The sequence below is a fragment of the Capra hircus genome, chromosome 25 (genome assembly GCF_001704415.2).
Source record: "Capra hircus breed San Clemente chromosome 25, ASM170441v1, whole genome shotgun sequence".
Classification (NCBI taxonomy): Eukaryota; Metazoa; Chordata; class Mammalia; order Artiodactyla; family Bovidae; genus Capra; species Capra hircus.
Window position 1 is genome coordinate 22606742 of NC_030832.1, and position 12972 is coordinate 22619713.

At 45.5% G+C, this 12972-nt stretch overlaps 1 protein-coding gene and 1 pseudogene across 5 annotated transcripts in view; one reads left to right on the forward strand and one right to left on the reverse strand.

Moving 5' to 3' along the window:
• Positions 1-4840, reverse strand: part of ARHGAP17 (Rho GTPase activating protein 17) — a 96438-nt gene extending 91598 nt beyond the window's left edge. For all 5 annotated transcript variants that reach the window (XR_001917259.1, XM_018040527.1, XM_018040524.1 and 2 more), the window contains exon 1: positions 4669-4840. Coding sequence is in view for 4 of the 5 variants with exons in the window: in XM_018040527.1 (XP_017896016.1) it covers positions 4669-4721 (53 nt within the window). In the remaining variant the exon portion in view is untranslated. The remainder of the gene's footprint in view (positions 1-4668) is intronic.
• Positions 4720-10763, forward strand: LOC102185238 (annotated as a pseudogene).

Sequence of the window (12972 nt, forward strand, 5' to 3'; positions counted from 1 at the left end):
CCAATTATATCAGGGTAAGGTACAGGAAAAATAAGAAAAATAATAATAGGGATCCTGAACTCCCGGGTCCTTCTAGACAAGCAATTGGCAGCTGGTGACCCACAGGCCAAATCTGGCCAATGATGGATTTTGTTTGCCCCAGTATCACAGTGATTGTCTCATCTGCATTAAATACCACCTAAACTTTCATTAAAATCCAGATTTCAGGCTTTTCTGGAAAGTCGCAAAGGTTGAGTCACTCTGGGCCCATATCCTCATTTGCCCTTTTGGGGGGCGGGGAGGGGCACGCCCCCAACCCTTACCTGTCTTCAGTCACTCATTTATTTTACTCGTCTGGCCCCTCTAGGTATTTGAGTTTGTAACCTTGGCTTATTGCAAAAGCTTTGAACCTCCAGGGAGTACTTCAGTCAGGGCAGGAACCCACACCCAATGAGACACTCCCTCCCAGAGCCTCACCTAGGTCATAACTCTCCTGGTTAGTCCTTCAGATTCCTTTTCTCCTGGACACTCAGACCTCATAACTAAACGTTCCTCGAGGTCCTCATCCCGTGTACACTTTCCTCCTGGCAGGGCATCACCTCCTCCAAATCGCCACCTGTGTCCACTGGATTATCTGCACCAAGGATTTTCAAAGAATAAAATGCCTGCTTCTTGCTGCTGCTGTGCTGGGCTGTGCTCAGTCATGTCCGACTCTTTGCGACCCTGTGGGCTGTCCAGGCTCCTCTGCCCAGGGAATCAGACTACAAAAGACCTGACATGATGTTTCTTGTTTCCCGGTTTCCCTTGGGGAGCCAGTGCTCCCCCACTCTCAGTCCCTAAGGTTTAGATGGGCATTTACTCCACACGCATTTCCAGGGAGAAGCAGGGGACACAGTCAGAAGCACTGAGTCAATTGTGGGCCTTGGAGACAGTGACTGGGAGAAAGGTTTTTCTGTCCTTCTGGGACTGGAACTGAGGACGATGGAGGGTGGGGGCGGGGAGGGGTCCTTCTGTGGACCCAGCTAGTCCGGAGAGTGATCCAGCCCAGCCTGAAGCCAGACTCCTTTTGGATATTTTTTGGTCACATATAAGCCAATTAATTCCCATCTTCACTTATGGCAGCTTGAAATGGGTTTTCATACTACCAAGGGCTGCTGCTGCTGCTAAGTAGCTTCAGTTGTGTCCGACTCTGTGCTACCCCAGAGATGGCAGCCCACCAGACTCCCCTGTCCCTGAGATTCTCCAGGCAAGAAGGAGTGGGTTGCCACTGCCTTCTCCAATGCATGAAAGTGAAAAGTGAAAGTGAAGTTGCTCAGTTGTGTCCCACTCCTAGCGACCCCATGGACTGCAGCCCACCAGGCTCTTCATTAATACAAAAGAAATCTGAAAGTGCTTGAAGATGAAAACAAAGCCAAAAGGCTTTGCCCAAGCTTTCTTCTGTTTTTTGTTACCTTCCCCCATCCAATAAGAACGAGCATTAGCCAGCCCTCTGAAAGCACGTATCTCAGGGTAACAATTATTTCTTTGCTTGCCTATCTCTTCCACAAATGTATTGAGCTCCTTCAGGGCAGAAACAGGGAGGCAGAAGTAGACTCCAATACCTCACATATTCACACACAGTTTGGGCCTAACAATTGTTAAATAGATGAATGAACAAAAGGCAGAGGGCACAAAAGAACCATCCTCATTGTCTCCTTTGGGACACCCACCTCAGGAGACCACCTCATTTGAACCACCTTCTGAAACAGACTCATCCACCCATTACAAACAAATTGCATCATGAGAACTCACTCCTTCCAGCCATTACTAATTCTCCCACATGTCGGTCCCATGGAACCTCACTATGGGGTTACTCACAAGGTCCTCATTCTGCAAAGAGAATACTTCATCGCATGACACCACCTAGAACTACAAACTGACGGTACACACTGTGGGCAAGTCATTCATACATACAACTTCATTCATTAGTGAGTGTGTGTGTTTTAGCCTTTGTTTTGACCCCAATACATCCAGAAGCCTGGTTCTGATATCCACCAACTAGCTGCTTCTGCCCAATAACAATTTCAGGCTCTCTCCTGCCTCCTCCATCTTTCCTCCCTAGTCCTTTAAAATTACTTAAGTTGGGGGCGGGGGGGAGACAAACATATATAGGAAATCAACAACAGTAAAGCAACAGGTTCCCCAGTAAAAACTGTTTTGACTTTAGGTGCATAATTTCCACACCCTTAATACTACTGTATAGCTGCAGCCTACACTGCATCAAGCAATAAAGATTTTCAGAGTCAAAGGTCAGAGCCAGAATTACAGTCCTAGGGTGAGTCACATCACTCCACTCATTCTATCCAGTTCTCATTTTCCCATACCACTTGAACAATCTAGTGAGAACTGGATTTACATTCATTTGACAATGTTTATTGAGGATCTGCCAAGTGATAGGAACCACAGAAGATCCTGGGAATCAAAGAAGAAAGGGTAAACATTCTTAAATGTTTAGCGTGATGAAGAATGCGGGCAAGTAAAGAAGCAATTACATGATGGCGAAACAGGTGCTGTATGGGATTAGGAAAGAGCCAAGGAGAGACATCCAAACTTTGTCCCAGAGAAGGCCTTTTAGAGGCAGAGACCTTTCCAAGGAGACCTGAGGAACAAGTGGGAGGTGACCTAGGGCAGGTGTGGTAAAAGAGATTTCTTTGTGATAGTTCCAAGCAGAGGCTAATATGTAAGAAAAGTATAGCCTCCACTGAAAACTGAAAGTAGACAAGACGGTTAGAATTTAAAAGTATAAAAAGAGAAGCTGCGACAGAGGAAGCAGGGGCCAAAGACACCCTGAACAGTTTCCCTGAACCAACTTTGCAGCTTTTAAAGCCTCAGAACTTTGTTTAAAAAAAAAAAAATCACTTGCCTGATACAATGTATAAACAGGCCAAAATGACTCTGGGACAAACGCATCTTGACACTCACTAAATATTGATTCCCTGATGCATGTTCCTGAGAACACTAAGAGGGGTAGAAAATTCACAGAATTATCTTGTAATTCATTCCCAGATTCTTGACTGAAACATGAGCCATCACCAATACTCTCTCCTGGTAGCTTAGCCATGAAGAATTCACCTGTAATGCAGGAGACTGCCTGCAATGCAGGAGACGTGGAAGACTCCCCCAGAGAAGGAAATGGCACCCCACTCCAGTACTCTTGCCTCGAAAATCCCATGGACGGAGAAGCGTGGTAGGCTACAGTCCATGGGGTTGCAAAGAGTTGGACACGAATGAGCCAGTTCACTTTCCAGTATTCTGGCCTGGGAAATCCCATGGACAGAGGAGCCTGGCAGGCTACAGTCCACCGTCGCAAACCCGACACGACATAGCGACTCAACCGCCACCACCACAATACATTGTCAACCTTCCTCTCCACGTTATTTCTATCATTTCCCCACAAATAACAGAAAACAAGGCACATCTAGGCTTTAGCCTAGACAGGAATTAACTCTGGAAAAAGGATAAATGCACCCCAAGCTAACAGGGTGGGGAACCAAAAAGACCCAAACAACAAAACTAAGCAAAAAAAGTTGAGGGAAACGAAACAGTCAAGAGCACATTTAGAAAACTCAAGAGGAAGTAAAAGTATTTTCATACACACACGCAAAAAAGAAGTGTGCCACGTGCTTTGGCCAAACCAAACTCCCCCTTTGACTCAACTGCTGAAAAAAAAGAAGTCAACGCGGTGAAAAAAGATTCCCGCATTCATCTCTCTTCCCAGAATAAACAGCAAAATCGCTACCATACAGCTAATTTGCCCTGGACAGACCTTGAAAAATCTGCCCCAGGTAACACAGCACATGACAGTCATCTTCAGAAGCTCTCAAGACCACAGACCAGTCCTGTCCCAATGGCCGGATCCTCTACTAACTCCGTTCTCTCCTGTCATTTCAGAATCAAGGCTTGTCAAGCAGTCAAGGAATCCCAAAGAAGCAAGGGAGCAGGAGCTGCTTCCAAACCCAAAGTGAGAAAGACTTTTAAAATGATACTTATTTTTAAACTGGGGCTAGGCGTTTCCAGAATCCTTTTCTCCTAATCCGCCCCCCGCCCCAAGCTTTTTTAAATGTAAGCTGTGCAGTTCATATTCGCCTCTGGTCTAGAGACAGCACCACCTCGTAGCTCCCTCAAAGGGCGTTCTGAAACTCACTAGGCAGATCCGCTGGGCTTATGACCCTTGCTTCTTGACTGCTCGCCACCCCCCATCCCCCGCCCCCAGGCACTTGCAAGTGAGGTTTTGCAGCAGGGGGGCCACTCGGAAAGGCTGGGAATGCCGCCCCCAAGCCCGGCAGCCTCGGACACACCACTGATCGGAGTTGCAGCCCCAGGCGGCGGCCCGGGCTGCCAGATCCCGGGGTAGGGAAAGACTAGGGGCAGTTGCAGTCCCAGGAGGGCGATGCTCCGCGGGGCAGTGGGGACCCGAGGGGTAGGAGTGGGAGGCGCGGCCCGCCCCGCCGGTCTCCGGGGGCCAGGCGGCGGCCCAGAGCGGGCCTCCAGGCCGCGGCGTGGCGCAGACCCCGACCCTGGGCCCCGCCGGCCTCGGGCGGAGCCTCAGCCTGGCCCGTAGCGGCGGGGCGCGCGGAAGAAGCCGGTCCGCCCCCGCGACCGCGACCCCCGGCCCGCGCGACCCCCGGCGGCCCGGCGCGGCGCACTCGCCTGCCCACGGTCTGGTTGGCCAGCTGCTTCATGCGGTTGAACTGCTTCTTCATGGCGGCGGCGGCGGCGGCGGCGGCCCGCGGGGCTCCGGCCGGGCAGGACGGGGGACGGCCTGGCGGCTCCTACATCGCTTCCCGGCCGAGGCGCGGCGGCGGCGGCACGGCTCCCCAGGCCTGCGGCCCCGCCCTCTCCGCGTCACTTCCAGCGGCGCCGCCCGCCGGCTCGGCCGGGTCGGGGCGGGCGGGGAGCTCCAGGCCCCAGGCGGCGCGCGGCCAGGCCTCCGCCGCCCGCCTGCCCGGGGGCCGCGTGGTCCCCACGCCTCCAGGTGGTTCCCTGGGCCCGGCGACGCGCGGCCGCCCGGGGCCCCGCGGTCCACCCGGACCTCGACGTGCTTGTGCTTCCGCTCAGCGAATATTAATATTAAATATTAATATTTAACTCACTTCCCAGACTAGATCGCAAACACGCGGTGGGCAAAGCAGACACAAAGAGCGGACAGAAAAAGTCACCCTCGGGACTAGACCCCCGGGCAGGGCTCTCGGAGGTGGGGGCGGGGGGATTGTTGCGCGAAGTGAAACGGGATAGAAGCTTTGGGACGATGGAAACGGTCCAAGTCTTTATCAGGGCCGTGCTTATGCGCAGGTGTAGACGTTTGTCAAAATACAGCAACTTGGATTCTTAAGACGGACGTGTGTCCCTATGTACATGTTACCTCGATTTTTTTTTTTAAGAAAAAAAAATAGTTGCATGAAACAAGCTGCAGGACTGTGTGTATGTGAGATGCCATTTAGTAAAAAAGTCAGAGGCAATTAAATATATTTTATTCCCATTTGAATACTATTACTGTAGTGCCGCTTCTCTTTTATTGATTTAAATCTACCTTGAATGTCACTCCATATCATAAAGAAGAGAAAAAGAGAAAGAGACAGGTGTGCTTTCTATGAACATGCGCTCACCGATGGTGCCGTCAGAGCTGCGGTGATGGTCGCCGGTCCAGGGGACCGGGGTGTTACCGGCCCTGGGAAAATCACGCAAGCAGAGAAGTGCCCGACCCTAGCGCTGGGAAGTTGTGAGGATGAGCAGACGCCCGAGCCGGGACACGTCACAGGAGATAGGTTCTTTGTCAGGTCACAGGCCATGCCTGGGGCTCCGAGGGTTCTATAGAGGGGCCTTCAGCAGCCCACGTTGCCTAGAAACTTCTCATTTTTTTCTTAACCTCGAGCTGGTCAGCAGTGAGGCTGTCCGACTCCGCTGGATCTTTTTCGCAGGACAGATCAGGTCAGTTTTACGACCTGTGACAATGTCCTGGTTTGGTGGCCTTGGTTCCAGCTTAGGCCATTCCCTGGGGCAAGTGGGTGATACTATGGCCTTTTTAACAGACTGTGTTTCTAGTTTCACAAAAGATGTGCTGAGGAAGGGAGCTGAAAAGGTAGAAGAACTCCCTGACTCTGCAAGAGAGGAGGTTGTCGACTTTCAATCAGTCTTAAAATCAGAGATTGAGAGGCTTCGAATTCTTTGTAGCGATCTAGAAGAGAAGTATGAAGCCTCAGAGCTTCAGCTGAAGCAGCAAACTGCTAGCTACAGACATCAGTTACACCAGAAAGACGTAGAAATCAGACTTCTGACAGCAAGACAGGTAGCAATGAAGGATCAGTTGCTAAAGCTGCAGTCAGTCATCCACTCAGTAAATCTCCAGGATAGCTTTCAGCCCTCAACTCCTGCACCCTCTTCACTGGGTTATGATGTCTATCAGCATGCTTTAGCTTTCCAGAATGATGATATGGACTTCGCTGATCTAATTTGGTCACAACAAGAAATAAATAGATTGTCAAATGAAGTTTTAAGACTTGAGGCTGATGTCAGCCATTGGAGACATTTTGCTCAAACTTCTACAGCACATGGAGCAGCTAGTTCTAATCTAAAGGAAATCTATAAACTGCAAAATACTATCAAGGAACTTGAACAGACTCGAAATAAGGAAATTGATGACCATCAACTTGAAATGGCAGTACTGCAGGAAATTCATCAGCAGAAACTGGCAGAAATAAGTGGCAGGCATCGAAAACAATTAAAAGATTACGAGGAGATGATTCATGATATGCAAAAAGCCATTCAAGTCCTAGCCACTGAAAAAGTAGCATCTACCAAGAAAACCAAAGGACTTGAGATTAGGGTAAAATACCTTAAAAAAAAATTGTCTTCTGTAGAAAAGGAATTGTCTTCAGTTAGAGAACAAGACCAGATAAATGAAACGAATAAAAGACTTAAAAAAGGTGAGTTGAGGCCTTCTACTAGGAAGCATAGTGATGCTGTGACAGAAAAGGAAAAAGTTCTTCCACAGAGAACATCCCTGGAAGAAGCATCCAGACAACAACAGCCACTGTCTGATGCTGAAAATGAAATGATGAGATTAAGTAGTTTGAAGCAGAATGAAAATCTCATTGAAGAGAACCTGAAGTTTCAAAAACGAGCCCAAGTTTTAGAAAAAGAAAATTCATTATTAAATGGAGAAACGGAACAACTTCAACCCTCACTTGTCAGATTGAGCAATGAATATGAACCCATTAAAAGCTCAACTATCAGACACGTGAGCTTGGATCCAGAAGTACCTCATTTAAGATAGGACTTGGAAATCAAGGAAGGAAAACTCATTGTCACTGCTGAAAAGAAATTACTGATCCCTGAGTTAGGAGAGTTGGACAGGCAGAAACAAAAAACGACAATGTGCGTGGTTTTGATGAAAGATCAGAAATCCAAAAAAAAAAAAAAGAAGGAGATAGCATCATCAGTAAACTAAAACAAGATCTGGAATGTGGAAAAAAAGAGCGTTCGTCAACTTGAAGATGATAAAATGAACATTACTAAAGAGTTGGATGGGCAAAAAGAAAAGTTAATTCATTAAAAAATGCAAAAAGGACAGTTAGAAGCAGAATTGTGTCAGGCAGCACAGAGGCTACTGGAAGAAAGGAGGAAGTCTGAGCAAGCTATTAAAAAACCGTCAAGTACAGAGGACCCAGACAGCTCGGCCTAATAGCTGGAGTGTGAGGGTTTGGTTAAACTCGGTGAAGAGAAATACTGTTGATCAGATGATTGCTGACCACAAAGAAACCAAAGAAATTTTGTCATCTAGTTTAGAAGAGTGGAAGCAGTTGAAACAACATAAGGGAGAAAGACATTTTTATTGAAAAACTTCAAGGAGGTCCACAGCTTCAGGAGGAGTTAAATCAGTATACTCAAGCCTTAAGAAAAATGGAAAATTTACAGTAAACCATAGTGGAGAAAGCCAAAAGTCTTGAATCCATGAGAGAAGAAATTAATCATCTGAAAGAAGAATTGGATCGACCGAGGGGAGAACACAGTCAAACCACAACAATGATTAACCCTAAAACTGTTCCAGAAATAGAATCTGAGGACTCTCCATGGAGCACAGTTGAAGATAATCTTGAAATTAAATCTCATCAAAAGAAATAGAAAGATCTCAGATAACAACGTGAGCAAATGAATATTAAACACAATCAGCTCTTTTCCGCCCAAGGGGAGGAAATTGGAAATTTGCAAGATGCAACAGAACAAATCAAAACCCAGTTGCCTGAAGAATCTCAGTATATGCCAGTAGAAAGCTGTGACATTTTTCGAGTAACAGAAATTCAGAGTCTTCACATAGAAAACGGAAGTGAAAAGCATGACTGATCTAAAGCTGAAACTGAAAGATTATCACAAGAAATAACAAAAATTGGAGATAAAACTTCTAACTGAAAAAAATACTCTTTTAACTGAACAGATTGATCAGCTGTCCCATGGTGAGAATGGTAAGCTAACTCAGCTCATCTGGCAAAAAGATTTGGAGATACGGTTTCTTTGTATGAAAGTATCTTCAGCTTCTTCCAGTGGCCAAGGTAATGAAGAGATTCATCAGTTGCAAGCATATGCTTTGGAAAGAGAACAAATGTTAGCTGTTTTAGATGAGAAAACTAGGGAAAATAATCGTCTTACAAGAGAAACTTTCAGAATGATACATATTATTGTGGCCAAAGAAGCTGACCTCCTGAAATTCAAAGATGCCACCACAGAACTCTCCACCAGATTTCTCTAACATATCCTGAACATATACAAACATATCCTGAAATATGTTTAGAGAATATTTGTTTAGAGAAACGACCAGGATATGTTTAGAGAAACGATCCAGAATTCATCCCACATGGTTCGAGAAAAAGACACTGAAACTGATGCTTTGACTCAGAAATGTCAGACTTTACTGACAACAGTGCAAACGTCCAGCAATGGTGGTAGGTGAGAGACGTTCATATGGATCCATTTGAGGAGCTTCTATGGGAACGTGATAAATTGAGACAGCAGGTGAAGATGCTAGAAGAATGGAAAGAGCCCATGATGGCCTGGTACAGAATATGCAGTGTGGGTCAACCAGTCTTCAGAAAGAACTTCAACAATTTCAGGCACCGGTTTCAGTTGACAAGGTTAATAATTCTAAACTACAGATGAACTGTACTGACCTGATCAAAATGACGAAAGGAATAAAATCCAACTCAAAAACTTGGAGCAGCAGGTGGCACAAATTAATCTCAGCCTAGAGCAGCTTTGCAGTGCCAAAGGCTTTCTCTTTGGAGTGTCTGACCTGATTTTACCACAGCCTTCTGAAGAACCACTTAGCTCCACGTCAGCAGCCTCTCTTAAGGCAGTTAAAGCTGATGAATTGAGTGACTCTTCCAAAATGCTCAAAGAAGAGATTGGAGAGTTAAGAAAATTAATGGAGGAAAAAGATGCAACCATTAGAACCCTCCAGGAAGATAATCAGAGTTTGTTCAATTCCATCGCAGACGGTTCAGAACTAGAAAGAAAGCGACTTGAACAAGTGGATTCAGAAATGTAGCAGCTACAGGAGAAACAGGGTAACTCACAAAACTTAAGGAAAAGGAACTTTTAATCCAATCCAAAAGTGACGAATTACTTTGCTTAAGTGAAAATTTCACTAATAAAGTGAGTGAAAAACGACCTTTTGAAGCAGGCAGTAATCAGCCTGAAGGAGATAGCAGTTGGCGTTGAATCAGAGATGTGTCAACTAGAAGAGGAAAAGGGAAAAATAGTAGAGACATCTAGGGAAAAGGAAACAGAAAATCAAGCATTGCAAGAGACAAATATGCAGCTGTCTATGATGTGGAGAGAGAAAAAATTGGAATATTTTACAATGGAGGAGAAGGCGCTTGCTTTTGAGCATCGGTTCAAAGGAACAGAACAAGGCAAAACAGGAAATAAGTCATTTTTAAATGTAGTGACATCGATGCAAGAAAAGACACATTTCGACAGGAGAGAAATGAAGCCATACTGGTACTAAAACAGAAATAAATGGAAAACCATGCCTTCCAGACAGAGGTTCAACATTGACACAGCAAAGATCTACGCTTAAAGCAGGAACAGGAGAGAGTGCATAATGGGCTGTAGAAGCAGAAGTGTCTTCTAACTGTGAGGCTTTGGCTGCAGAAGACGGAGCGGCTAAACTATGAACGAAAGTCACCGCATTGGAGGAAAAGTTCCTTCTGTCTTCTAATGCAATGGAAAGTGCAAATCAACAAGACAGTTTGCAGACAGAGTCATTGAAGGAACAAGTGAATATCATCCCAACACAGAGAGATGACGCTTTGAGACAGCTTTCTGTGTCGTGAGAGCAAGTAAAGGAGGATGCCCAAGCACTAGCTAACCTGAAGGTGGTAGCCGCAGAATGGATGGCAAAGGTAGATAAACCTAGAAGGGAAATTAACATTGGCGCAAGGACATCAGGAGAAAGTGAATGCTGCCTGGAATCTAAAGGAAGGACAAATTAAAGATCTGAAAAAAACAAAATGAGGTCCAACAGGAAGTGCTGGATGAGGTGCAGAAGAAGTTGATGAAGTTACTAAGTAATGCAGAAGAAGTTGACAAGAGCCTCATGAGAAACCTCTTCGTAGGGTATTTTCAAACACCAAAAACAACATCACGAAGTGTTGCGGATAATGGGTAACACCCTGGGTATCACAAAGGAAGAAATCGATGTGATTGTGAATGAAGAGCAAGGCAGTGGTACTCTATCGATGACTGGCTGACTTGGAACAAAAAGTGTCCCCAGCACACCTCTGAGACCAAATCAGCAACCAAAGACGAAGAATTCTTTCTTGGAACTCTGTTAAATTTCTCGAAACAGAATCTCATCTCACTCTTCTGCCACTCAAACCAAAGTCTTTGGGTTCACCAGGAAATAAAAAATTACCTAAAAATGTACCACCAAGTCTTAAAACTATCTCAGAATTCACATCCCCCAAACCAGATGTGAATCAACATTCACAGCTATCTCTCTGACTAACCCACCCAGACCTAAAAGCGCTGAGTCTGGGCATCTTCTTTTAAATGCTATTACTGATGTTTTGCCTACATACCCACCTTTGGTTCTGTCACCTGGCAAGAGGGCTGGAGATGTGTCAAAAGACTTTTCAAAGCCATAGATGATTCTTCAGAGACGAGAAACTAAGCTACTTTAAAAAACCAAAGTCACTGTGTTTATGTGCCTTACCAGAGCATGACTTTTCAGAGTCACTTTGTTTAATAAAAGTATCAATACTTTTTAAATAAAAGGGTATATTTTACAGACTTCAAAGATAATTACTTTTTATGAGACTTCAACAGTAACTTTTTATGAGAAAGGGCCTGGATGGGATTGGAGGCTGTGGCCAAGGGATGCTTCAAATAGTGTTTGTTCTGCTTTCACTTTTTAAAATAAGAAGCAGGTACTTATGTAGACTTTGGGAAATTAAAATATTACCTTTTGTTAACGTTCAAAATGGGACTTCTCATGTGGCGCTAGTGGTAAAGAGCCTGCCTGCCAATGCAGGAGACCCAAGAAGCACAGTTTCAATCCCTGGGTTGGGAAGATCCCTTGGAGGAGGAAATGGCAATGTACTCCAGTATTCTTACCTGGGAAATCCCATGGACAGAGGAACCTGGCAGGCTACAGTCCATGGGGTCGCAAAGAGTCCGACATGACTAAGCGCATACACAGAGAATGTTCAAAATGATAGAATACACAAGTGCACAGTCTTTGTATAAGAAAAAAGGTGGACAGCCCAAAAGTACAAGATGCGTAACATTTTTAAGAATGAAAGGTTACTTTTCCTGGCTAAGTCCCACTCCTCTTTTCATTTCCTGTTGCTATTGTGCTAAGTTACTTCAGTCGTGTCTGACTCTGTGCAACCCTATGGACTGCAGCCTGCCAGGCTCCTCTGTCCCTGGGATTCTCTGCGCAAGAGCACTGGAATGGGTTGCCTTGACCCCCTCCAGAGGATCTTCCTGGCTTAGTAATCAAACCTGCATCCCTTATATCTCCTGCATTAGCTTGTGGGTTCTTTACCATTAGCGCCACCTGGAAAACCCTTCATTGCCTGGGAAACTACCCTATTAGTAAACTGTATTCTCTCAGGCTTTTTAGAAATATTTGCATATTTGTGTATGTTTAGAGATCTTTCCAGGTGTGAATGAATTCCCTCTTACCCTTTTTCAAAAGCAGCAGTTAGTTTGCTGTGTAGATGTACCCTAATTCTTTTAACTAGCTCCTATTAATCATCATTTAAGCAGTTTGTATCCCCAAAACGATCATGGCCATAACCAACTCTCTTGCCCATTTCCTTAAGAACCACCCCAAACTGTCATCGCTTTCCTGAAGTATGTCTTATGCCCTCTTGCAGACACTAGAGGCCAGCAGTCAGGAACTCCCAATTTCCCACACCCCCTTCCTATATTTAACCATTACTCACTTCCCTCCACTTCTACTTCCCCACTTTTCTTGTAGAAGACAAGGGATCCAGCTTTGCAGTTAAAGTCTAATCGCTCCATTGTGCCCCAGAAACTATCCACTCAGACTTTTTCAAAGACTTCACTCCGTTGATTTTCCTTCTGGCCTTATCTTGTGCCTGTCTCTTTCCCCTAAGCTTCAGCGCCTGTCCAAGTCACTCCAGCAAGCAATCCTTACCTTTCTGCTCTTTCAGCTACCACCATCTCTCTTTATCTTTCACAACAAAGGTTCTGAAAAAAATTATCTGCTCCTCCCCACCATCTCATTTCTCACTGACTTTTTAAAAAATTATTTTATTTGTGGCCGTGCTTGGTCTTTGTGGCTGTGCAGGCTTTCTCTAGTTGCGGTGCTCCAGCTTCTCACTGTGGTGGCTTCTCTTGTTGCAGAGCAGGGCTCCAGGACATGCGGGTTTCAGTAGTTGCAGCACATGGGTTTAGTTGCTCTGCAGCATGAAGCATCTTCCCAGACCA